We start from the raw sequence: 27,337 nt of genomic DNA on the forward strand, positions 1-27,337 counted from the left end.
AGAGGTGTGAGTCACTGTACCAGTCTTCTTTAAAACTTTTTAATTAACTTTGAATAATATAAGAGAGAGAGAAAATAATAGTCAGAAATCCATGGAAAATTCAATCTCATAAATAATATATCCAAATGTAAGACTTCTCTCAATCACAACACTTAATTATCATCAAAACTAAACCAGTTTACACAGGAAAGTCCTGCATGTACCGTAAGAACCTCGTATAGCTGATGTTCATGTTATCATTTATTTTATTAAAATGGCAACAACTAAAATTTACTGAGCACTATTTATGTGCTACACATTCCCCTTTGGGGCTTTTTTTTATTAACATAAAATTAACATTAAAGTTTTAATTATCATAGCAACAGCTAGTAAGGGGCAGGTTAAGTCAGTCAGGGCCATCTGACTTGAAAATCTTTAATCACTTTTTTTTTTTTTTAAATGGAATTTTTGAAACAGACAAAAGTACCAAGCAGCAACAATAATCAATATGTAAAATAATCTTCTTTCATTTATATCCCCAACTAACTATATTCTTATCCCAAATATCATATGATCCGTAATATTTCAATTATATCTCTAAAAGATATGGACTCCTTTCATTTTTCAACATAACCACAATACTATCACAATATATAGTTAAAAGGCAATAATACTTCTTTAATATTAAATATTCACCTCTCCAGTTCCAGCTTGTAATTTTCTAAACAATGTCCTCCCATTTGACATGGGATCTATTAAAGTCCCTGGAAGTGTAACTTGTTATATCTCTTTGAAGTCTCCTTTACTTCATAGTTTCCCTCTCCATCTCTTGCTTTTTGTTGCAAATTGTTTGTTGAAGAAACCAGGTCACTCATCCAGTAGTACTACCCCAGAGGATTCTATGGTACCCTTGAAGATGTCCCTCTATACCCCAAATTTCTTTTAAATTAGTGGGTAGATTTAGAGGTCTGATCAGATTTGCTTTTCTCTTTGACAGAACTCTAGTAATCTCTGACACCCTCCTTACTTTCTGGCTTGATACCATATTCTAGGCTCATCTGCAATACTGCCAATCTCAGGTCTGGAGACAGCTATTTCTTCAAGGATTCCTGGATCCCTTTGAGTGCTAGGAATGCTCAATGACTGGGCTGGTCATTGTTTCTAGACCTTTTCAGTGAATAGAATTGGGAAACGTTTGGGGAATATTTTGTTGCCTTTCTTTCCCTTTAAGATAAAATACAACCTGAGTTTATACTGATAGTTTCTATTCAAATGCAGGACTACAGCCTATTTACTTAATCTTATCTATCTTCTATCTCTCTTTTCAGCCACACTGAAAATCTCAGTTGTCAAGGACATCAGCATAATTCCTCATTTTAATTACTCTACAATGCTCACAGATGGGTTTCAGAATATCAACACTGCCAATGTTGATATGATTTCTTTAAATCGTTTTTTGTCCTCAGGGTATATCACATTAGGAATATATTGTCAGATCACTGTTTTAAAGCGCTCAATGCAGATATGCTAGTTCATGGGTTTCACTTTTCTTTTCACTTTTTAGGGATTACTTCTATTTCATTTACTTTTACTTTATAATTACATTCAGAATTTATTTACATGGTTCCAAGTCAAATCTACAAAACAAGACATAATCAAAAGTCATCTAGCTTCTTCTATACTTGCCATAACCACAGGATTTAAATAATATGAATTATCTTTTTGGTTTTTTCCTGTTATAAGCAAATACTTCTCTGTGTTCAGTGCCTCTACTTTTTCACACCAGCAGTAGTAAACTATGTATTTTTTCTTCCATTTTGCTTTTTTACTTAATATATTCTGATAATCACTCCATGGTACATACAAAAATATTCTTCATTCTTTATATAGTTGTATATTTCCTGTGTAGATATACTACATTTGCAGTTAACCAGTCCCCTACAGATGGGCATTTGGGTTGTTTCCAGTCTTCTGTTACTATAAAGGGTATATCATTACTAGCCTTGCACATATGTCTATCTATATTTTGGCTAGTATACCTTTGACATAGATTCTTAGAGGGAAGATAACTAGTTTAGTAATGCATATACATAATTTTGGCAGATACTGTACTGCCAAATTTCCTTTCATGAGGGGTTGTATCATTTAGTTTTTCAATCAACATCTAAATCTCAGATCCATTTGGAATTTATACTGGCTTATGATATAATAAAAAAAAGAGGATCAGATCTTATTTCATCTTTTCCCTACTGGCTATCCAGTTATCCCAATACTATTTATCAACACGTCTATAACTCCCCCACTGATCTGGGACACTTTGTTATTATATAATAACTCCTATTTGCAATTGAGTCTATTTCTAGATTTTCTATTCTGTTCCACTGGTCTGTCTATTCATGAGTCAATATCAGGTTGTTTCAGTTACAGAAGCTATATTGTATTTTTTGGGATAGCATGCATTGCTGCTCTTCCTCTGCAGTTTGCTTTGCTTTCCCTGCTTATTTTTCTTTTTATTTAGCTCTCTTTGTAATAATCACCATGCTCAAGAGTTATAGTATAGATATATTACTAAAAATTAATTACTTAAAATATATTTCAAAGTTTGGTTTTTTTACTATGACAGAATACCCTTCACTAAATTCTTAAAAGATGAAATTAAAGAAATTTTTAACTAATAAAGACACTTATCTATTAATAAATACCTAAAATTCGGCTGGGTGCAGTGGCTCACACCTGTAGTCCCAGCACTTTGGGAGGCCGAGGTGGGTGGATCACCTAAGGTCGGGAGTTCAAGACCAGCCTGACCAACATGGAGAAACCCCGTCTCTACTAAAAATACAAAATCAGCCAGGCATGGTGGCGCATGCCTGTAATCTCAGCTGCTCAGGAGGCTGAGGTAGAATTGCTTGAACCCAGGAGGTGGAGATTGTGGTAAGCCGAGATTGTGTCACTGCACTCCAGCCTAGGCAACAACAGCGAAACTGTCTCAAAAAAAAAAAAAAAAAAAAATTAAATAAATAAATAAATATCTACAATTCTCAAATTCCTACTTCACTTTGCTTTTGTTTTTGTTTTTGTTTTTTGAGACAGTCTTGCTCTGTCACCCAGGCTGGAGTGCAATGGCGCGATTTTGGCTCACTGCAATCTCCACCTTCTAGGTTCAAGTGATTCTCGTGCCTCAGCCTCCCGGGTAGCTGGGAATACAGGTGTCTGCAACCACGCCCAGCTAATTTTTTTATAGTTTTAGTAGAGATGGGGTTTCACCATTTTGGCCAGGCTGGTCTCGAACTCTTGACCTCCGGTGATCCACTCACCTTGGCTTCCCAAAGTGCTGGGATTACAGGTGTGAGCCACCATGCCCAGCCTCCTACTTAACTTTGAATAGGAAAAAAATTTCACTAGCAAATTTCTGACTGAAACATGGAAATTAGAGAGGTATACCTGCCACACTTAGGTTAGCTGTCACAACTGTCTTGACTGTCTGACTGATAACTAATTTATTTTGTTAATTCACTGAATGATTCTAAATATATCTGAAGCTCCCAAAAATGCCTACCTGGCAATCTTCTCCAGCACCACCAGACTGATTCAATAAATGTGATGCATCACTCTGGTTACCACCTGCATGTCCAAGACGATGTTTAACAGGAACTTTGTTAAGAACATATGCACCTGATGTCTGTGGTTTGCTCATCATCTGCATATACAAAATAAACACTTATGTGGCAGAAGTTTAAAAACATGCCTAGGAATGACACAAATTTAAGATGATTACTCTAGGGAAGAAGATAAGAAAATGGGAATGGGAAGGTGCTTCCATTATCCATAAGGTTTTATTTTTTAATGACACTGGTGAATATAGAAATGATTGGTAGATTATTCATACTTTTGGGCAGGGCGCGGTGGCTCAAGCCTGTAATCCCAGCACTTTGGGAGGCCGAGATGGGCGGATCACGAGGTCAGGAGATCGAGACCATCCTGGCTAACACGGTGAAACCCTGTCTCTACTAAAAATACAAAAAATTAGCCGGGTGAGGTGGCGGGCGCCTGTGGTCCCAGCTACTCGGGAGGCTGAGGCAGGAGAATGGCGTGAACCTGGGAGGCAGAGGTTGCAGTGAGCTGAGATCCGGCCACTGCACTCCAGCCTGGGCGACAGAGCAAGACTCCATCTCAAAAAAAAAGAAAAAAAAAAAGGATTATTCATACTTTTTGGAATGTCTAAAACATATCACAACAAAATGCATGCACCTACACACAAAAAAACAATTATTTTTTAATGTTTCCTCTAGTATGCAATGCTCTGAAAGAATTAGAGGGTCTTGGCTGGGCACAGTGGCTCATACATAAAATCCCAGCACTTTGGGAGTCCAAGGCAGGTGGATCACCTGAGGTCAGGAGTTCAAGACCAGCTCAAGACCATTTTACATGGTGAAATCCCGTCTCTACTAAAAATACAAAAATTGGGCAGGTATGGTGGCATGCACCTGTAGTCGCAGCTACTCGGGAGGCTGAGGCGGGAGAATAGTTTAAACCCAGGAGGCACAGGTTGCAGTGAGCCAAGACTGAGCCACTGCACTCTAGCCTGAATGACGACAAAGCGAGACTGTCTCGAAAAGAAAAAGAAAAAAAGAAGAATAAAAGAGTTAGGGGGTCTTAACTGACAGTGGCTTAATATGAATAACTGTGAAATGATCACCTCAAAAACATAATGCAATATTGGGCTGTACTAACAGAACCTGTCTAATTGATCACCATGAAGGTGATCATATGAACTCTTTTCTACACTATTCATCCAACATCTAGGTGAAGCATTCACCTTTGGGCCCTTACATGAAGTGGGATACAAGTGGGATAACTGAAAGAGAATTTAGATGCAAATGAGCAGGATGATAAATGGAGTCGACACCATGTACTGTAAGGAATACTTTTAAAAAATCTGAATGCATTTACTCTAAGCATGAGATTATCTAGGTCAGTATCTGAATGGCTCTGATGTGTGGTATTTTGTTCTTTTGTTTTTTCCTTCCTTCATGTATTCAATCAAATATGTTTTGAGCAATATGTACCAGATATTGTTTTAGGCACTAGGGACAGAATGGACACAACAGGCAAAATTCCAGTTCTCCTGGAGCTTCTATACCCATTTTTAGAAGGAACGTATAATTTTTCTTACATGGGAAAAAGGAGGGCAAATGGGTAGACACAAAAAAAGACTGATTCTAATACAAAATAAAGAAATAGCTCTACAGTCAAAGTTGCTCAGTGGTAGATGGTTATTATACTTTAGTGTGCATAACAATAACTTAAGAGTACTTGTTAAACATGTATATTTATAGGCCCCATAGCTAGAGACTGACTCTACACAGGTTTGAGAAGGTGAAGCCCAGGAATTTGCACCCAGGTAAGTGATTCTGATGTAAAATAGCACGTCTCAAACTTTAAGGTATGTAAGAATCACCTGGAGAGCTTGTTAAAACACAAATCCTTGGGCCCCACCCATAGGGATTCTGATTCAGTAGGATGGAGTATGGCTCAAGAATCTGCAATTTTTCCCCCAAGAATCTGCATTTCTAATAAGATCCCAGGAGACCAGATGCTGCTGGTCTGCGGTTCAAATTATGAGTAGCTCTTATGTAGAAGACCCAAGGACCAGGAACTGAAAAATACTGATCTAGAGGGTGTAACTAAAAGACCTTTAATTCCCAGTGAACCAGATTACCTTCTGGATACCTCCATGCACTGTTGAAGGAGCGGACTGGGCCACTAGCACCTGCTGCTGATGAAGATGCTGTGGCAGGTGATGGTGCTGCTGTGAGAGGTGACTAAGTGTTTGCTGTTGTTGCAGGAGCAGCTGTGCTGAGGACTGTAGTGTTGGTTGCTCATTATTTTCCCTATGCCACAAGACTCGAATGAATCGGTTGTTTAGAACTGCTTCTGTGCTAGAAATGGCTTTCCTGGCCTCCTCATTGGTAAGATATTGGATTAGGGCTGCTTCTGGATCACCCTTAAAAGCAACCTTGAAGAAAATAAAACAATATAAATTCCCAAAAACAGAAAATAGTTAAATAAATGATGACCCATTGCTATGTAATGAATGTTTTCCCCAAAATACACATGTTGAAGCCCTAAACTCCAACATTACTATTTTGGAGACAGAGCTTTTAGGATGTAATTAAGGTTAAATGAGGTCATAAGGGTGCATCCTAATGAACAGTATCAGTGGCCTTAAAAGAAGAGAAAGAAATCTGCCCCAACCCCCTCTTTTTCTTTCTCTGTCTGCCATATGAGAACGCAGCGAGAAGCCAACCATCTGCAAGCCAGGAAGACAGCACTCCCTAGGAAATGAATCATCCAGCACCTTGATCTTGGACTTCCCAGTCTCCAAAACTGTGAGGCTACCCATTCTCTTTCAGGAAGAGATTGCAGAAAAGAACCAAATGAATTCACAAGAACAAACGTGGTTTAACAAGTCCATCATAAAAGTGGATATACAGATATATGGTGGCATTTACAGCACTTAGCAGAGATGATCAGAATAACCACTGACTCATTTAAACAAGGTGAGCTAATAGAAATTTTCCCAAGACCCATAAAATGCCTGGCTTCTGTCACCGACATAGCCACAGTTACCTGGATATTAACAATAGTTCCAAATTTGCTGAAGTGTTCATTGAGCTTGGTAATGTTGTTCAATTCCTGAGGGATTTTCTTGACTTCTAATTTGGTGTTTGTATACTGATTCTTTCGTAAGAACCCTGGTTTATTTTGATTGTTATTTCCTTGCCTAAAAGGAAGATTAATACATCTTAGTTAATTCTCCTACTTCATGCCTAGCCAAGAGATATAACCACAAAGAATTTAGGTTTATAATTTTTTAAGTGCCTTTTGTGGATGGGCATGGTGGCTCACACCTATAATCCCAGAAAACTTTTTCAAAATCCTATGAAACATTATATTCAAAATTCAAACCACAGAAATATATTAAACATCAAGACACAGGTTACAAGCTGGGCGCAGTGGCTCATGCCTGTAATACCAGCCCAGCACTCTGAGAGGCCAAGGCAGGAGGACTGCTTGAGCCCAGGGCTTCCAGACCAGTCTGGGGAACATAGTAAGACCACATCTCTATATAATAAATTAATTGCATTGATTAATTTGTTTAAACTGCCTTTTGTGAGCCCTTAACATTCTTCAGAAATTACTAAGCAATTTTCACATTATTCTTTTTTTGTTGTTGTTTTTTGTTTTTTTTTTTTTTGTAGACAGAGTCTCACTCCATCGCCCAGGCTGGAGAGCCGTGGCATGATCTCGGTCCACTGCAACCCCCACCTCCCGGGTTCAAGTGATTCTCCTGCCTCAGCTTCCTTAGTATCTGGGATTACAGGCACACACCACCACGCCCGATTAATTTTTGTATTCTTAGTACAGACAAGGTTTCACCATGTTGGCCAGGCTGGTCTCAAACTCCTGACGTCAGTGATCTACACGCCTTGGCCTCCTAAAGTGCTGGGATTACAGGTGTGAGCCACTATGCCCAGCCGACATTATTCTTATTACATGAGAATAGAGAAAAGGTGAAGAGAAAGGTGAACAGCAATAGATTACAAAAAGCAAAGGCCCAACTAACACTTAAAATCATATGCTAAAAAGATCTAACATAAATACCTACCACAATTATCAAGGACTCTAACATCATTAAATTAAATTAAGGCTAGAACATTATCTATTTTTTTCTTTTTTTGAGATAGAGTTTTGCTCTTTTTGCCCAGGCTAGAGTGCAATCTCGGCTCACTGCAACCTCCGCCTCCAGGGTTCAAGTGATTCTCCCGCTTCAGCCTCCCAAGTAGCTGGGGTTATAGGCGTGCACCATCATGCCCGGCTAATTTTGTATTTTGGGTTTCTCCATTTTGGTCAGGCTGGTCTCGAACTCCTGACCTCAAGTGATCCGCCCACCTTGGCCTCCCAAAGTGCTGGGATTACGGGCGTGAGCCACCGTGCCCGGCTAGAACATCATCTTTAATGGCGTATTTTCAACTTCTGCAAGGGTACTAAGCTATTTTCTTCACCATTTATTTCTTTTTTTTTCTTCTTTTCTATCCATTGCCAGTGTGTCAGTAATTTTTAACATTGGGTTAGGTGTAGAAATAGGTAGGTACAACTTAGAAATACCTTTTATGGGCCGGGTGTGGTGGCTCACACCCGTAATCCCAGCACTTTGGGAGGCCAAGGTGGATGGATCATCTGAGGTCAGGAGTTCAAGACCAGCCTGACCAACACAGTGATACCCCGTCTCTACTAAAAATACAAAAAATTAGGTGGGTATGGTGCCGGCACCTGTAATCCCAACTACTCAGGAGGCTGGGGCAGGAGAATCACTTCACCCCGGGAGGCGGAGGTTGCAGTGGGCTGAGATTATGCACTCCAGCCTGGGTGACTCCATCTCAAAAAAAAAAAAAAAAAAAACCTACTATAAATATTGTTAACTTTTTAATTTTTACAACATTCTAACGATGTCTCCTAGAACCCTAACTTCAAGATATTTAGTTTGAAAAGCATTAATTAATGACAAATCTTATTTTTATGAATTTACTAATGCAAACAACAATAACAATTAGATGCTACTAATTAGCAAATTATCTTACTTCCCCAGCCAAGGTTTCTTTGTGAGTGGCCCGTCCAAACAACTCATAGCTCTTTTTCGACTATCTGGTTCAAGAACTACTCTGGTTATGTTGCTATTAATCGAAACAGGAACTGGTGGTTCAGTCTGGATCACAATGTTAGCAGCTGTTGGAAACAAACATTCAAATTACTGAGTTTTTCAGGAGTCTCAATGATTAACATACTTAGTCTAAAAGCTAAAGAGTACTATTAATAGCTCAATTACTTTCATTTCTTTTTTAGAAATGCCTAACAGAAGAAAAAGTTACAAATGCCTTTTTCTACAAAAACTAGAAATCCATGTTTCAAAACTCAAAGTTAACCTTGATGTAATTATTGACTCAGGCATGAATGATCAATAGATGAAAAAAATATTGGTGAAAGGTTGTTGGAAAACAAGATTCTTATGGTGCCAAAGTAACACTCCAAAAATTACATTTACAATGGAGAACTCTGGGCCGGGCACGGTGGCTCACGCCTGTAATTCCAGTACTTTGGGAGGCCAAGGCGGGTGGATCACCTGAGGTTGGGAGTTCGCGACCAGCCTGACCAACATGGGGAAACCCCGTCTCTACTAAAAATACAAAAAAATTAGCCAGACATGGTGGCGCATGCCTGTAATCCCAGCTACTCGGGAGGCCGAGGCAGGAGAATCACTTGAACCCAGGAGACGGAGGTTGCGGTGAGCCAAGATTGCACCATCGCACTCCAGCCTGGGCAACAAGAGTGAAACTCAGTCTCATAAAGAAACAAACAAAGAAAGAAACAAACACAGTGGAGAGCTCTAACAATGATCACCTTATGCAAGCAATCAAACTTAGCACCATTAATGGACATTATTTGCCTCCTGGTGTGATTCAACAAGAAGTTAACCACATCATAAGAATTACATATTATTATGGAATTATGGTTTTATGTGTGGTAATAATACTGTGCTTATATAGGACTGTCTTATTCTTAGATATAAGGTAAAGGAGAGTTTCACAATGTCTACCACTTACTTTCAAGAGATTCAACAAGAAAAAGTGAGTGGAGAGAAGAAAGAAAAGAGAGCATTCATGCCCAAAGGTAATAAAATATTACTGGTAAATCTAAATGAAGGCATTCAGATGTTTATTATGTTTCTTTTGATTTTCTATAGGTTTAAAGGTGGGAAGAAACTCCAAAGCCAATACTATAAATTGACAGAAATACTCTAAGAATCTGTCCTTACAATAAATAACCTGTGGGTAGGAAGAGGTGTACTGAACAAAACAGAAATTAACAACACAAAACTATGCCTATTGAATCCTGAGTATTTCTCTTAACTTTAGCAACTCCACCAAGCAAAGAATAACCCAGAGCTGAATGCCGGGGTAGGTTTATGGTTAGGAGTTGGTACATTTGATTTCATCTTTGTCAGGGAAATTATGATGTAAAGATTCATTCACTTGACATTCAGCTATGTGACAGCTCAGCAACTATAGCAGACCTTGGGTATACATTGGTGAATAAAATAGACATGATCCTTGCTCTTATGGGACTTATGTTTCAGAAGGCTAATGAAGAAGACAGCAACTGTGATGGCATAAAACATTCTAGAATTTGAGATGCCATTATGTTCTCCTTAAATAGTTTTTATCATTACCAGCTAACATCGCCTAATGCTTTTTTGAAATTTAATGAAGTGTGTCATATTAAAGGAAGGAGATATAACTAAAGGTTAAATGACTTGCCCAAGACAACAAAGAAATCCTGTTGTACACAAAACATGACTTCTACTCTGAATTCTAGTTCTGGCACTTAACAGCTGTGTGACCTTGGGCAAGTTCTTTAAACCTCTCTAAGCCTCAGTGTCTTTACTTGTAAAAGGGGAGAATAAAAACAGAAACGTGAGAGACAGTAATATCTATGAGGCTGGGTGTGGTGGCTCATGCCTGTAATCCCAGCACTTTGGGAGGCCAAGGTGGGATCTGGATCACCTGAGGTCAGGAGTTCAAGACCAACCTGACCAATATGGTGAAACCTCGTCTCTACTAAAAATACAAAAATTAGCAGGGTTGTAGTGGCGCACACCTGTAATCCTAGCTACTCAGGAGGCTGAGGTGGGATAATTGCTTGAACCCAGGAGGTAGAGGTTGCAGTGAGCCAAGATCACGCCACTGCACTCCAGCATAGGTGACAGAAGGAGACCCTGTCTCAAAAAATATATCCATATAAAAATATATATATATATATATATATGAGAAGGCATTTGGTAGTCTTCATACAAAACTTGTTATTCTTATAGTGGTAATAGTGTTATTAATGGCAGGAAAAAAATAATTAATAAAGCTAGGATAGAAAGAAAGAACAGGAAAATGCTAGGCTGGGCACAGGGGCTCACACCTGTAATCCCAGTACTTTGAGGTGCCAAAGTAGGCCCTTCAATGATCAGTTCTTTGAGGAGGGGATCAGTAATTTCATCTATCTATACACAATACCTAACACAGTGCCTAGCAACAAAACTAAAACAGCCTAAAGTCCTACTAAAAGAAGTAGTTAAGTAATATTAGTGATTTATATTTAAAAATAAATATATTCTAACTATAGCTTTAAAATAAACTTTGGAGATAAAGTTATTTAAAAACATCTGAGACTAATCACATAGTAACCTTCAAAGAGATGATATATAAGTAATCTGGACCTTAATTTCCTCAAGCGAGGCCAGAAATGCAAATGTAATAACTATATCTAACTACTGCATAACACTTAGCATCAGAAAAAAGTTCAAGGTATTCTCACCTCTTGGATTTGCATCCATATCTCCAGATGTTAGGCCAATCAGATTGGGGCGCTGTGTCTGTGTTCTTGAAAAGAACTGTCTGTACTGAGATCTACCAGAACTAGTAATACTAGGAGCTTCTGGGTTGTAACCATCTGGTTCATATGTGTCTGAGGGAAAACAAAGCAACAAAACACACAACAAATCAGAGAGAGGTTAAATCATCTCTCATTGTTCTAAAATAAACACCTGCTTAAAAAACATATTCTCCAACAAATATAAATACATCAACCTACAGTCACCTCTCAGTATCTGTGAGGGACTGGTTCCAAGACCCTCCCACAGATATCGAAATGCACAAATGTTCAAGACTTTTATATAAAATAGGGTGGTGGTATTTGCATATAACCTAGGTAAATCTTCTTGTATATTCTAAAACATCTCTAGGTTAATTATAATACATAATATAAATGCTATGTAAATAGCTGTTACGGATATTGTTTTTAAAACTTGCATTATTTTTAATTATTGTATTGCTATTTTTTATTTTTATTTTTTCTGAATATTTGCAATCTGTAGTTGGTTGAATCTGCATATGTGGAACCTGAAGTGAAGACTGTATTTCTCTTTGTGTTACAGTATCTAGACACACTTTTTGAAACTGAAAAAAAAAAAAAATGCTCCTATTACAGAATATAGATACATGCATCCATTCTTAAATAATGGTATTTTCAGATTCACTCACCTACTCATTTCTGCTCTATATATTAATTACCTTATCCAAATGTCAATGTACACTTTTTTTTTTATTTTAAAAAAATAGAGATGGGGTCTCGCTATCTTGCCCAGACTGGTCTTGAACTCCTGGGCTTCAGCCATCTGCCGGCCTCAGTCTACCAAACTGCTGGCACTACAGGTGTGAGTCACCATGCCCAGCCCAATGCACATTTATTAATACAAATTTTTACATACACAAACACCATATGTGAAGGACTGAGTTTCCTCTGTTATCTATCATATCTCCAATTTCTAGGCACCTTTTTAATTGAGGTCAAAAGAAAATGTATTCATTTGGTTATCTGCACTTCTTCAAACTAGAGAGAGAACAGCTGGTTTCACACATAAACCATATTTCAAATAAAACAGCACATGGGCTCACATACACGTCAGTCACGTCTATGATTTAGAGTATAGAAGTGATTCAGAATATAAGATCACCAAATTATCCTCATTTAGGGGATCTTCCTGGCCACTACAGGCATTTGAGTCAACAGTCAATAAATAGCACAACTAGGATTCAGAAGTCCTCAATCCAGAAAATGTTTCACCCCCAATACTCTTAGATTAAACCTCTCCCATGAATATTATGCTTCTCCCAACTTCAGATTCACAAGCTAACTTCCTTCTTGCACAAAACATCCACAAGCTACAAGGAGGCAATAATAATAAAATGCTATTAAAGCACAGGTGATTCTGAGATATCTAATATAAGAACTAGAACTGCTGGTCGACATTCCTTCTCTTTCCCCCACCCCCACGTTTCCCCTTTTTCCAGGTTTTGAAAACAGCTCATGGAATTACACAAAAAAGGCATCACTAGATTAAGAACTGTCTCCCTCTAATAAAATGTTAAATTATGTTGAAAAGTAATCATTTGGGGCATTTGTACTGTCCTCCTCAGAGAAGGATGGAACAGAAAATTTAATAAATTATTATCACAATGACATTCCTATTAGAGATTTTTTATTTCATTCCTAAGGCTTGCATTCAGTCTCAAAGTTTCCTGATGATGATTAATAAAACCAAATAATTGGGCCAGGTGCACTGGCTCACGCCTATAATTCCAGTACTTTGGGAGGCCAGGGCGGGTAAATCACGAGGTCAGGAGTTCAAGACCAGCCTGACCAACATGGTGAAACCTCATCTCTACTAAAAATACAAAAATTAGCTGGGCTTGGTGATGCATGCCTGTAATCCCAGCTACTCAGGAGGCTGAGGCAGGAGAATCGCTTGGACCCTGGAGGTGGAGGTTGCAGTGAGCCAAGATCACGCCCTTGCACTCCAGCCTGGGTAGCAGAGTCAGACTCTGTCTCAAAACAAACAAACAAACAAAACAAACAAATAAACAAATAAAAACAAATAATTTTGCCTCAATGGTTACAGGACTATGATCATAGTTATCTGCCAAAGAGTATTTTGGGGGCTTCATACTTAATTATTTTAGCTTTTGCTCTAACTTCTCTCTCTATAATTTTTTGTTTCTTTAAGACAACTAAAGACAGTATTTAATCGTGAGCATTCCCTCCTGATGGAAACACACTGTAATGATATGTCTAGCTTTAAAGTAAATCTAACATAGTTGCTTATTAAATTTCAACGTGTTGAAGAATGATACAGTTTGAAAATGATATGTAAAGTAACAGCTTCCCTGGTTATGCCAACTCTAAAAATTACATGCAATATAACATACAAAATGAATACTGCTTTATCTTTTTAAAAATGGATCAGCAAATTATGATTAAAAATTTTCAGTTACCACTTGGCACTACTGACAGAAAATCTCCTACAGTTAAGACTGCAGAAAGTTTTAAAGAAGTTACATAATCAAATAACCTTGTGCTATAAATCCTGGGAATACACAGAACACCAATTAACTTAAAAGCCCTTTAGTTAATTAAGATGAATAAGATCTAAAGGCAAAGTGAGAAAGGGTTAAAAACACCTCATGAAACACCCACAAAGCACTCCACAGATCCTTCAAAATACCTATGTCAATAGGACAAAAGAATTTTTAAGAATTGCTACATTATACACACATACAAGGGGCAAAAGAACCATACAAGGGGCAAAAGGGAAAAAAGGACATGATCGGCAAGAAACCAGATGTTTATTTTCGTTTTGTTTCAAAGAAAAATTAACCTAGTTTATTATAATGTATAACTAATCAGAAAACATTAAGTGGATATTATCTTTCCATCTACCTGATTAGAAACTAGCTCAAGGAACTAGCATTACTTTGTTACCGAGGCACTGAAAGTAAATATAGAGGACACCAGAGATGACGGATACACAGGCCTAATCATCTAGCAGCCACTATAGACAAACCAAAGAAGCAAAGGAACAGAAAATAAAACTACCTATGAGCTTTAATAGGACTGTATGACAGCAGATCAGGATGCCAGGTCACCGCTTAGGCTGGCCAGCTTAAGGTAAAAAAGATCAGTGACGTGGACGGCCATCTGTAGCAAAGCTTACCTGGAACCAGAGGGGTAGGGCTGGAGACTGAGGTATGGTACCCAATGGAGGATCCCATGAGGTTTCGAGGCGGCACCAAACGAGCTGCCAACAGAGGAGGCGGTGTCCCCAACTGAAGTCGCTCAGATGCAGCAGCACCATGTTCACGAGAGTACATGGGCTGTCCTATAGAGGAAAGAATAGGAGGGCAGCTGGGAATGAGAGTCACAAGCTTCTCTTAGGTGATGATGTGTTTCCTGAGACTTTGAGCCAAAAACAGAGAAATTAAACCAACAGGAATAGAAGTACAGAAAGATGTTCCTGGGATTCTTTCTAACTCAAGAAAGAATAGACATGCAACTGGTTAGGATTCATCGAGGTATAAAGAAAAGAACAAGAATTAGGTAGTATATATAATCTCCATCTTTCTTGATCTTAAGTGGAGACTACATGCTAATTTTATCCAAAGCTGAACAGTGAACCATATCAGGTTATTAGACAAAGGAGCCCTGAGCTACTAATGATACACAATTTTTCTATCCAATGAGATATGCAGGTATGAAAACTGTCATACCCATTAAAAAGAAAACCACCCCCCTCCAACCAACCCACATAATTTCAGGTTTGCACAAAATATGCTTCCATATCTAAGGGCAGAATAAAAGATAAAGGCATTAAGAACAAACCACTACATGCATACCTTCACAAAGAATAAGAAATGCTCCAAAGAATAAATTAAAGATGGTGAAAATGTGTTATCTCTGTGAGCATATGGGTAACAAAAATTGAGAAAGGGAAAAAGACAGGCCAGGCACAGTGGCTCACATGGCTCACGCCTGTAATCCCAGCACTTTGGGAGGCCGAGGCGGGTGGACCACGAGGTCAGGAGTTCAAGACCAGCCTGGCCAAGATGGTGAAACCCAGTCTCTACTAAAAATACAAAAATTAGCCAGGCATGGTGGCGGGCACCTGTAATCCCAGCTACTAGGGAGGTTGAGGCAAAGAACTGCTTGAACCCGGGAGGTGGAGTTTGCAGTGAGCTAAGATCATGCCACTCCAACCTAGGCGACAAACTGAGACTCTGTCTCAAAAAAAAAAAAAAGACAAACAGACCAGCACAGCACTGGACACATGAAATCATTCTGGATATTAAGAAACACTTTTTGAAAGAAAACACATTTAGGATTTATATACAGGCTGATGCAAGAATGCACACACAATGAAGCCAAAATCTGAAGAACGGGATTAGAAAAAGACAAGGTGTCAAGGAGCAAAATCCCTTTGAGCGTCCATTTAATAGTATCCTTTTCACTGATAACCCCATTTGAGACGTATTTATAAGATTTAGTTATTATTATATATGTCCAACATCAGACATTTACTATGTGACACAAGACAAAATAAAGTGGATTTTGAATTCTTTTTTTTTTTTTGAGATGGAGCCTTGCTCTGTCGCCCAGGCTGGAACGCAGTGGCGCTCACTGCAAGGTCTGCCTCCCGGGTTCACATCATTCTCCTGCCTCAGCCTCCCGAGTAGCTGAGACTACAGGCACCTGCCACCATGCCTGGCTAATTGTTTTGTATTTTTAGTAGAGACAGGGTTTCACCATGTTAGCCAGAATGGTCTCGATCTCCTGACCTTGTGATCCACCTGCCTCAGCCTCCCAAAGTGCCACTGGGCCTGGTGTCCAGCCATGAATTTTTTTTTTATACCTGGTGAAATGTCCTTAAAAGCTGTAAAATCCCTAAATATTTTAAATGCACCTTAATAAGACAGGAAAGGAACCACTTGGTTTCATAGTAAGTCCCTAAAGGGAATATAGAGATGCTAAACTTCACTACCCTTTTCTTCCTATATAAGAAGCAAAAGAGGAAGTAACAAATCATCTGTAAAACTTTGCACTTAGCATTAACCCTTTTAAAATTTACATTTCTAATGGATGTTGGGCTTAATACCTAGGTGGTAGGTTGATCTGTGCAGCAATCCACCATGGCACACATTTACCTATGTAACAAAGCTGTACATCCTACATATGTCCCCTGGAACTTAAAAGTTGATGGGGGGAAAAAAAAGTACATTTAAAAAGAATCAGCTAAGTATTACACTGCAAAGCAATTTAACGTATTTTTTTTCTTTTTCTTTTTCTTTTTTTTTTTTTTTTGAGACAGAGTCTCACTCTGTCACCCAAGCTGGAGTACAGTAGCATGATCTGGGCTCACGGCAACCTCTGCCTCCCAGGTTTAAGCAATTCTCCTGCCTCAGTCTCCCAAGTAGCTGGGATTTCAGGCGCCCGCCACCACACCCAGCTAATTTTTTGTATTTTTAGTAGAGACAGGGTTTCATCATGTTGGCCAGGCTGGTCTCAAACTCCTGACCTCAGGTGATCCACACGTATTGGCCTCCCAAAATTCTGGGATTACAGGCATAAGCCACCATGCCTGGCCCAATTTAACATATGCTCAACGAGGGGAACAAATAGTTGTAAGCACACAATCAATGGCAGAGAATTACTTGTGAAGAGTGACCTATCAGCAGAATGTAGTATGTTAAAGAGAAAAACGGGGCCAGGTGCAGTGGCTGACCTCTACAATCCCAACAATTTGGGAGGCCAAGGTGTGAGGATTACTTGAGCCCAGCAGTTTGAGACCAGCCTGAGTAACATACCGAGACTCTGTCTCCACTAAATATTTTAAAAATTAGCCACGCATGGGGGCTCACGCCTATAATCCTAGCTATTTGGGAGGCTAAGGCGGGAGGATCACTTGAGCCAGAGAGTCGAGGCTGCAGTGAGCCACGATTGTGCCACTGTACTCCAGCTTAGGTGACAGGGTGAGATGCTGTCTTTAAAAGAAAAAAATTTAATTAAAAAATAAAAATACATAAATACATAGAAAAATGGGAAGTACAATCTTAGTCTATATGACTACTTTAAATGTATGATACATCACTCAATGTACTAAGTATATCTAATTAATAATAGCTGTCTCAAAGTAAACTGGAAACCAAAATGCTACTTTGCCAAATGTCTATTTTTAAACCTACTGACAAAGAACATACAATTCAAATACTTTAGAAAGGCCAAGCACAATGGCTCATACCTGTAATCCCAGCACTTCGGGAGGCCACGGCAGGTGGATCCCTTGAGCTCAGGAATTTCAGACCAGGCTGGGCAACATGGTAAAACCCCATCTCTACTAAAATTACAAAAATTAGCCAGGCATGGTGGTGCACGTCTATAATCCCAGCTACCCTGGAGGCTGAGGCACAAGAATCACTTGAACCCAGGAGGCAGAGGTTGCAGTGAGCCGAGATCACACCACTGCACTCCAGTCTGGGTGACACAGAAAGACTCTGACTCAAAATAAAAAACAAGGCCGGGTGCTGTGGCTCATGCCTGTAATCCCAGCACTTTGGGAGGCCGAGGTGGGTGGATCACAAAGTCAGGAGTTCAAGACCAGCCTGGCCAAGATAGTGAAACCCCGTCTCTACTAAAACTACAAAAAATTAGCCAAATATGGTGGTGGGTGCCTGTAATCTCAGCTACTTGGGAGGCTGAGGCAGAGAACTGCTTGAACCCAGGAGGCAGAGGATGTAGTGAGCCAAGACCGCGCCACTGCACTCCAGCCTGGGCGGCAGAGTAAGACTCTGTCTCAAAAAAAAAAAAAAAAAAAAAAAAAAAATCGGTGGCTCAAGCCTGTAATCCCAGCACTTTGGGAGGCCGAGACGGGCGGATCACGAGGTCAGGAGATCGAAACCATCCTGGCTAACACGGTGAAACCCCATCTCTACTAAAAAATATGAAAAACTAGCCGGGCGAGGTGGCGGGCGCCTGTAGTCCCAGCTACTCGGGAGGCTGAGGCAGGAGAATGGCGTGAACCCGGGAGGCGGAGCTTGCAGTGAGCTGAGATCGTGCCACTGCACTCCAGCCTGGGCGACAGAGCGAGACTCTGTCTCAAAAAAAATAAATAAATAATAATAATAATAATAATAATAAATTAATTAAAATAAAAAAATACCTCAAAAAGATGGCAATTAATTCAAATGTAGCCTGACTTTCTTAAACAATTCCTACTGAGTCTCTAAATACTACTTCTAAAAGCAACAGAGTTCTTCTTTAGACAAAGGGCCAATTCTAGGTCAGGGCAGAAGATTTGTAAGAGGAGCCTGGTACTTCCTTGGTATACCTTGTCCTTCCAGACGCAAGAGAGTTATCAAAGACTGGCATATCAAAAATTTAAAAATAAAATAAAAAAAAAATCAGAAGCCAACATGAAGAGGCTCCAACTGATTAAAGATGAGACAATCTGAACATCAAAAAAGACTATAATGGAATGAAACATATCAAATGCTAAAAATTCATGAGTTCATAATGATACTTAAAAAAAAAAACAGGAATTCCCTTTGGAAAAAACTAGGCAATCAACTCATTCTTTAAATTGATAAATGAAAGAGAATACACATATATCATGTCTCTTCTGTAAAAACTGCATTTCAGGTTAACCAAATGGTTGTTACAGTCAACTATATGGAATGCCAGCAATAAATGTAGAAGAAACTATAGATTTGGAGTTTCATATACAACGGTAAATCCAGGCAATGATCAAAAATGGCTGTTGAAACCATCAAGGAAGTTTTAAAATGAATGGATCAGGATGAAAACACCTCTACACACTAATCAACATTTATAATACAGAAAGGAGGCAACCAGACACCATGAGCATTATAATGTACTATGTAGGAAGGACATAACGCTATCTATAAAATGTTCTTGCCAAAAAAAGAAAAAAAATGAATCTTATCAAATAGCTAGCTCTAACTTCCAATTTACAGGGAATACAGGGGACAGAGGAATGTGTTGGATGACCCCAGAAGATGAATCTGCCAAGTCTAAAATGTGAGAAAATTCTTCAGGACAAATTATCTGTTTCTTCAACAAATAAATGCCAAGGGGGGAAAAAAAAAGAAGTAAGGGATATTTCTATAAAGACTTAAGATATCAACTAAACGTAATGTATAACCCTGTTTGGATATAGCTTCAAATAAACCAGGTATAAAAGGACATTTATGATACAATTGAGAAATATGAAAACTACCTGGATATTTCACAAGCAATAGTAAACTGTTAAAAATTTTGGGGGGACTGTGATAACAGTACTGTGTGTATGTATGATTTTGTGTGTATGTATATTTAATTCTTATCTTTAAAGATACATAAGTTGTTACAGATAAAATGCCGTTATGTTTGGGACTTATTCTAAAATAATCATGTCATTAAGCTAAATTTTGAGGAGCCATAAAAGAAAAACCAAAAATAAAAACTAAGGTCGGGTGTGATGGCTCACATCTGTAATCCCAGTACTTTGGGAGGCTGAGGCTGGAGGACTGCTTGAGCCCAGGAGTTTGAGACCAGCCTGGGCAACATTGGGAGCACTCGTCTCTACAAAAAATTTAAAAATTAGCCAGGTGTGGTGGCATGCATCTGTGCTCCCAGCTACTCATGAGGCTGAGACAGGAAGACTGCTTGAGCTCAGGAGGTCAAGACTGCAGAGAGCCACGATTATGCCACTGTACTCAAGGCTGGGTGACACAGCAAGACTTTGTCAAAGAAAAAAACAAAAACCCACAGCACTAAAATAATCGTCAAGAGTAGATTATGGATGAAGCAATATTAACCACATTGATTAACTGTTGAAGCCAGAAATAAGTACATGGAGATTCACTACATTATACAGTCTACTTTTATGTATGTTGTATTTGAAATTTTCCATAATAATGTTTTCTCTTTTAAATTTGAGATGAGGTCTTACTATGTTATCCAGGCTAAAGTACAGTGGCTATTCACAGGTGTGATCACAGCTCACTGCAGCTGGAACTCCTGGCCTCAAGGGATCTTCCCCTGCCTCAGTCTCCCAAGGGGCTGGGACGGGACTACAGTTACATGCCCACACGCCCAGCTACATAATAAAAATATGTTCAATATCAAATAGGTTACAGTAGTGGTGAAGATCAGTCTGTCAGAACTTATATTCATTCAGTTTAGTTTTGGTCAGGGTAGAGAGTTCCCAAACTGCAAACATCCCAAGTTCATGTTCCCATCTTAAATTGTTAATATAGGTAACATGCCTAATATCAATATTTTCAACTTCTTAATATTAACTCTAGTCAGAATAAAGATAGTCTTTATTCAACCTAAAATTTTACCCACTCTGTATAATTTTCCTGATTTTGTCTTTAAGAGTATTCACAGGAAAAAATCATAAGTTTTAAGCTAAAAACTCAACTCCAGAAAAAATAAAACACTACATCTTCCCAATACTGGCCATATTTATGTGTCTTCTCAATTAGAATACAAGGTTCCTGGTACACTTGGGAAGTTCCAAGGCCTAAACAGTGCCTGATGCATAATATAAATCAAACAGTCACTTAAAAAATGAAAGCTTAAAGTACCTAAATGACAATTAAGTATTTCTTTGGATGAATATGTGTATGTTGAAACAGACAATATCACAACTAATACAACATGAATCAGACCAAACACAAGGGGGAGAAAGCCTCTAGACCAGCAGTCCCCAAGCTTTCTGACACTAGGGACCGGTTCCATGGAAGACAATTTTTCCACGATTGGCAGGAGTGGGTGGAGGTGATGACTTTAGTTTGAAACTGCTCCACTTCAGATTATCAGGCATTAGATTCTCATAAAGAGTGCGCAACTTAGATCTTTCGCATGTGCAATTTACAATACGGTTGGTAACCGAGCAGGTTGGGGACCCCTGCTCTAGACAATATACAAGGACTCTATTAGACACTGACTTACTTTTCTAGCCATCAAATCCATTATTCTACATAGAAATATTGTGTATGCCACAGAATTAAATGAGCAAAACTCAAATTTAGATTTATAGTGTTTTAACAATTTTATACAGTTAGTAGGAAAGTATTTTCTGAAAGATAAAGATTTATGTGAATTTATATTAACACTGGACCGTTATCTTCAACCAAGAATCAGTCTCTAGAATCCAGGATATTACCTACTACTCTTACTTTTTCACACATCCAGTATAATGAACAAACTTAGCAGTTAGAAAATATTTTTACTATGCTTCAAGAAGCAGAACAGATCAAAAGCAAGGTAGAAAAGAGAGTATATTTTACTTAATAATAGTCTTGTAAAAGCCAAAGTATATACTGAGTTGGTGAGTTAAAACTTGGAGGCTGCAGTAGTACAGCTCTTTAAGATTTTGTCTAGCAAGTTCTCTGGTCTGCCACTAAGAAACCCCCACACACACACACAAAAAATTACGGGTCCAAATGCAATGCCTCAGGTCTGTAATCCCAGCACTCTGGTAGGCCAAGGTGAGAGGACTGCTCCAGGCCAGGAGTTTGAGAATCCTAGGCAACACAGCAAGACTCTCTTAAAAAAAAATTTCAACATTAGCTGGGCATGGTGTGGCACGTGCTTGTACAGTCTAGTTATTTGGGAGGCTGTGGTGGGGTGACCACTTAAGCCCAGGGGTTCAAGGCTGCAGTGAGCTAGAATCACGCCACTACACTCCACCCTGGGCAACAGAGCAAGACCCTGTTTCTAAAAAAAAAAGTAAATAAATCATGTTTTTAAAATTTGGGTAAGCTGGGTGTGGTGGCTCATGCCTGTAATCCCAGCACTTTGGAGGACTAAGATGGGGAGACAGCTCAAGCCCAGGAGGTCAAGACCAGACTCGGCAACACAGAAAGATCTCATCTTTATAAATAATTTTTAAAATTAGCTGGGCACGGTGGCGCATGCCTGTGGTCCCAACTATTCAGGAGGCTGAGGTAGGAGGATTTCCAGAGTCTGAAAGGTTGAGGCTACAGTGAGCCATGATGCCACCACACTCCAGCTGGGCAGCACAACAAGAATCTGTCTCAAAAAGAAATAAAGAGGGCGGGGGCATGGGAAAATTTGAAGTACTTCAGAGGAAATAGTTGATTTTAACAGTTGACTGCTGTCTTCACACAAAATTCCAAATACAGTTAGTTATTTAAGTTATTTTCACAGGGTCTATGACATTTTAACTCAAGAAAAGTAACAAAATTTCAAAGTCTTTTCTAAATTATAACCTTTTTTTTTTTTTTTTAAAAAAAGACAGGGTCTTACTTCTCTCTGCTGTCCGGACTGGAGTATAATGGCACTATCTGCAGCCTTGAACTCCTGGGCTCAAGCAATCCTCCCAACCTTGGCCTTTGAATGTGCTGGGATTACAGGGGTAAACCACTGCATCCAGTCAATATTAACTTTACCAGGAACCGTGTATATCCTATTCAGTTTTACAATCAGGTAATTCTATTTCTTATTTTAACATCCAACTTTTCTTTCTCCAAAACAAGTGACAACCGCAGCCTAAATGAATGCTTTATTTCTCAAAGAATTAGTTCCTTTGTTACCTGGGTTTTTTTTTTTAGCTGTAATAGCAAAATATAGTGTAATGAGTTTTCATTTTGTGGATTTTTTTAACCTATTTCTTTCCCACTATTAGATTTTTAGATTCTTGGATGACCATTTCTTATTTATCTGTATATTCCTAGTACCTAACATTGAGCAGACTCCAACTCCTACCTTCAAAAATCCAGATTCTGTTTTTCTGTGTTTACTTTGGGTCCTTATTGACATAATCTGTACAAGTAAACACCATTTGATATGCATTTTCACCTGTATTTTCTGGCTGTGAATTTTAATATTAATTTTAATGACAATAAAATATCCGTAACTTAACAAACTTTTTCCCAACTTGTTAAACTTTTAAGACAGCTCAAGTTCTCATTACACACTGAAAACACACATATAGCTTTTTACTTTATTTGAACCAAACTTCTAATCTTTTTGAAATTACCAATTATAGTATGAGTTGAGTATCCCATATCCAAAAGGTTTGAGACCAGAACTGTTTCAGATTTCAGACTTTTTCAGATTTTTGAATCTTTGAATTATAGGTACTGGCTGAACATCACAAATCTTAAAATCCAAAATCCAAAATGTTTGAATGAGTAATTCCTTTCAGCATCATACTGGCACTCAAAAAATTTCTAATTTTGGAGCATTTCAGACAGGGAATGCTTGACCTGTATTTAGAAAAATAAACTTGAACAATGTGAAGGATTCAATTGTCTTAAACACAAAAATATTTTTAAAACTATTTTATTTTATTTATTTTTTTGAGACGGCATTTCACTCTTGTTGCCTAGGCTAGAGTGCAATGGCACAATCTCAGCTCAGTGCAACCGCTGCCTCCCAGGTTCAAGTGATTCCCTGGCCTCAGCCTTCCCAGTAGCTGGAATTACAGGCACCTGCCACCACAACCAGCTAATTTTTGTATTTTTAGTAGAGATGTGATTTCACCATGTTGACCATGCTGGTCTCAAACTCCTGACCTCAGGTGATCTGCCTGCCTTAGCCTCTCAAAGAGATGGGATTACAGGCATGAGCCACCAGCTCAAAAACTATCTTAAAATCAACTGAATAGAAAAATATTAAAAACTTATTAGAAATATAAAGTTAATAGAAGGATATTAAAAACTGAGGCCAAGAGTGGTGGCTCATGCCTGTAATTCCAGCACTTCAGGAGGCTGAGTCAGGAGGATCACCTGAGGTCAGGAGTTTTGGACCAGCCTAGCCAACATGGTGAAACCCTGTCTTTACTAAAATTACAAAAAAAATTAGCCGGGCTTGGTGGTGTGTGCCTGTAATCCCAGCTACTGGGGAGGCTGAAGCAAAAGAATTGCCTGAAACCAGGAGGCGGAGGCTGCAGTGAGTTGAGATCGCACCACTGCACTCCAGCGTGGGCAACAGAGCAAGACTCTGTCTAAAAATAAATAAATAAATAAACTTATGCCTGACAAACTATACTACACATCTCCCCCTTTTTAATGTTTAGATTATCAGGAACTCTACTAGTTTTCAAAATTTCTCCATAAATTTTAGAATCAGATTTGACAAGAAAGAAAACCACACATTTCTCTGCATAGCAGACTTCTGAAGTGTTCAATAAGAATATTTTATAACTTTCAAAATATTCAGTTGCCAACCAATCAAATCTGTTTATCAACACTGATGCAGCATAGAAGACAATCCTCTAAAGCAGTAATTCACAAATGCTAATGGGAAATTATCACCTTTTATTGGTCTAAGACAAAAACGGGGGGGAAAATGTAGTGTTATTTCATAAAATCAAACATTAAAGGATTGAGTCAGGCATAGTGGCTCATGCCTATAATCCTACCCACTTTGGGAGGCCAAAGCAGGAGAACTGCTTGGACACCCAGCCTGGGCAAGACAGCAAAACCCTGCCTCTACACACAGAAGATTTTTTTTTTTTTTTAATTAAAAGATTGTCCTTGAGGTTGGGTGTGATGGCTCACACCTGTAATCCCAGCACTTTGGGAGGCTGAGGCGGGAGTATCACTTGAGCCCACAGTTTGAGACCAGCCTGGGCAACAAAGCAAGAACCTGTGTCTACTAAAAATTTCAAAACTGTTAAATAAATTTTTAAAAAGAATGTCCTTTATTCTGAGATTATGTCCTTTCTTCAGTTTAAAAATGTATTTTTAAAATTAAAGTAAGATATTTTCATATACAGACCTTAACCTGGCAAAATAAGAAACTGCTAACTGTACTGGTCCCAAGAATTTTCTTAGAAATGTTACCAGTCTTAAACAAGTTTAGAAGCTGGGCGCGGTGGCTCACACTTATAATCTCAGCACTTTGGGAAGCTGAGGCAGGCGGATAACTTGAGGCCAAGAGTTTGAGACTTGCCTGGCCAACATGGCGAAACCCTATTTGTACTAAAAATACAAAAATTAGCTGGGCGTGGGGGCCCATGACTGTAGTCCCAACTACTCAGGAGGCTGGGGCGCAAGCTTAAACCTGGGGGGTGAAGGTTGCGCCACTGCACTCCAGCATGGGCAACAGAGCAAGACTGTCTCAAAAAAAATAATAATTTGGAAATACAGTTCTCAAAGGCCTTTACTCATATATCACAAAATAGTCTTACTTTTAAATAAAACAGAAAAATGGATTTCAAAAGACATGAGATCTAATTAATCTTATTTACCTTGGCTCCCTAGTGTCCGGCACGATGCCCGACACATAGTAGACATTCAATAAATATTTGCCAAATTAATTTAATTATTAAGCTAAGTCACTGAAATAAATGGCAACTGCCAGATTTTTAAAAATTAAAACCAAATGGAATATTTATAGAGTGAGTCACAATGTTAAATTTAACAATATAAAAATAAATGGTAATTGCCAGATTTTTTTAAAATTAAAAACAAGATGGAATTTTTATCATGAGTCATAGTACCACATTTAACAGCATAAAAATATGCCATCTGCTACACACTCTGGAATAAATAGTCCACTTTTTCATATTTACAAGTCCAAAAGGCAAACAATATTAAGAGCTGATTCAGAGGGAAATAGATAAAAGAGGCTTCGCCATAAATTGATAACGGCTGAAACTAAGGGGTAAGTACAAAGAACTTCATTATACTGGGTACACCGCAGTTCAATATACTGTTCTCTTTACTTTTATATATATTTGAGATTTCCCATAATTAAAAAATAAGTAACAAACATGTTCTATGAAAAGATACTATAGCCATCAGAATAGAGAGAGATACTAAGTATGAAACAGGAAAAACAATTAAGTATCAAATGTGATTTCTGTTCTGTAGAAGCTCAGTTGAATGTAAGATTTACATATATTAAAAAAAAAATCAAACAGCAGGCCTATATATATGTCATTATGTAATAAATGCTTTTTGGTATTGTAAGAGTTTAAAACAGAGCAATAGGCCAGGCACAGAGGTTCATGCCTGTAATCCCAGCACTCTGAGAGGCCAAGGCGGGCGGATCACCTGAGGTCAGGAGTTCGAGACCAGCCTTGCCAACATGGTGAAACCCCATCTCTACTAAAAATACAAAAATTAGCCAGGTGTGGTGGTGGGCACCTGTAATCCCAGCTAACTGGAGGCTGAGGCACAAGCATCACTTGAACCTGGGAGGCAGAGGTTGCAATGAGCTGAGATCTCACCACTGCACTCCAGCCTGGGTAACAAAGTGAGACTCTGTCTAGATAGACAGATAGATAGAAAGAAGAGAGCAATAATGTCTTCCAAGTATACTTAGAATTTGGGCCTAGAAAGAGGTGAAGACAGAGTATATTGGCAGGAAAGAAGATGGGGGCGGGGGGAGTTGAGTCATGACATGGGCACAGAAAGGGTGTAATTGGCATGACCAGAGAAGGTGCATGTTGAAGAATAGTGGACAAAGATTGCCAAGAAGAAAGAGGTAGATTATTGAAAGAGTTAAAGGCCAGTAACGGTGGCTCATACCTGTAATCCCAAACCTTTGGGACGTTCAGGTGGGAGAAACTTGAGCCCAGAAATTTGAGACCAGCCTGAGCAACATAGTGAGACTCCATCTCTATAAAAAAATTTTTTAAATTAGCCGGGTGTGGTGGCTCATGCCTGTGGCCCCAGCTATTCGGGTGGCTGAGGTAGGAGGATCACTTAGCCTGGAAGGTTGAGGTTGCAGTGAGCCAAGATAGTACCACTGCACTTCAGCCTGGGGAACAGAGTGAGACTCTGTCTCAAAAAAAAAAAAAAAAAAAAGTCCAGGAGTGGGAGCTCACACTTGTAATCCCAGCACTTTGCAAGGCCAAGGCGGCCAGATCACTTGAGGC

At 38.8% G+C, this 27,337-nt stretch overlaps 1 protein-coding gene and 1 non-coding gene across 4 annotated transcripts in view; one reads left to right on the plus strand and one right to left on the minus strand.

Annotated features, from left to right (window-relative positions):
- The window catches only part of RBM27 (RNA binding motif protein 27), an 88,364-nt gene that overhangs the window by 22,726 nt on the left and 38,301 nt on the right, over positions 1-27,337 (minus strand). For 2 of the 3 annotated variants that reach the window (XM_023226961.2, XM_023226962.1), the window contains 6 exons: positions 14,639-14,803; positions 11,404-11,553; positions 8,622-8,766; positions 6,610-6,763; positions 5,699-5,995; positions 3,536-3,676 (listed from right to left, as the gene is read on the minus strand). In XM_023226961.2, coding sequence (XP_023082729.1) covers positions 3,536-3,676; positions 5,699-5,995; positions 6,610-6,763; positions 8,622-8,766; positions 11,404-11,553; positions 14,639-14,803 — 1,052 coding nt within the window. The remainder of the gene's footprint in view (positions 1-3,535; positions 3,677-5,698; positions 5,996-6,609; positions 6,764-8,621; positions 8,767-11,403; positions 11,554-14,638; positions 14,804-27,337) is intronic. The other variant, XM_023226963.1, reaches the window with a different exon arrangement.
- LOC111552712 lies at positions 21,834-21,896 on the plus strand. The gene has a single exon (XR_002734706.1). It is a non-coding gene; the product is annotated as a U7 small nuclear RNA (small nuclear RNA).

The sequence above is a fragment of the Piliocolobus tephrosceles genome, chromosome 4 (genome assembly GCF_002776525.5).
Source record: "Piliocolobus tephrosceles isolate RC106 chromosome 4, ASM277652v3, whole genome shotgun sequence".
NCBI lineage: Eukaryota > Metazoa > Chordata > Mammalia > Primates > Cercopithecidae > Piliocolobus > Piliocolobus tephrosceles.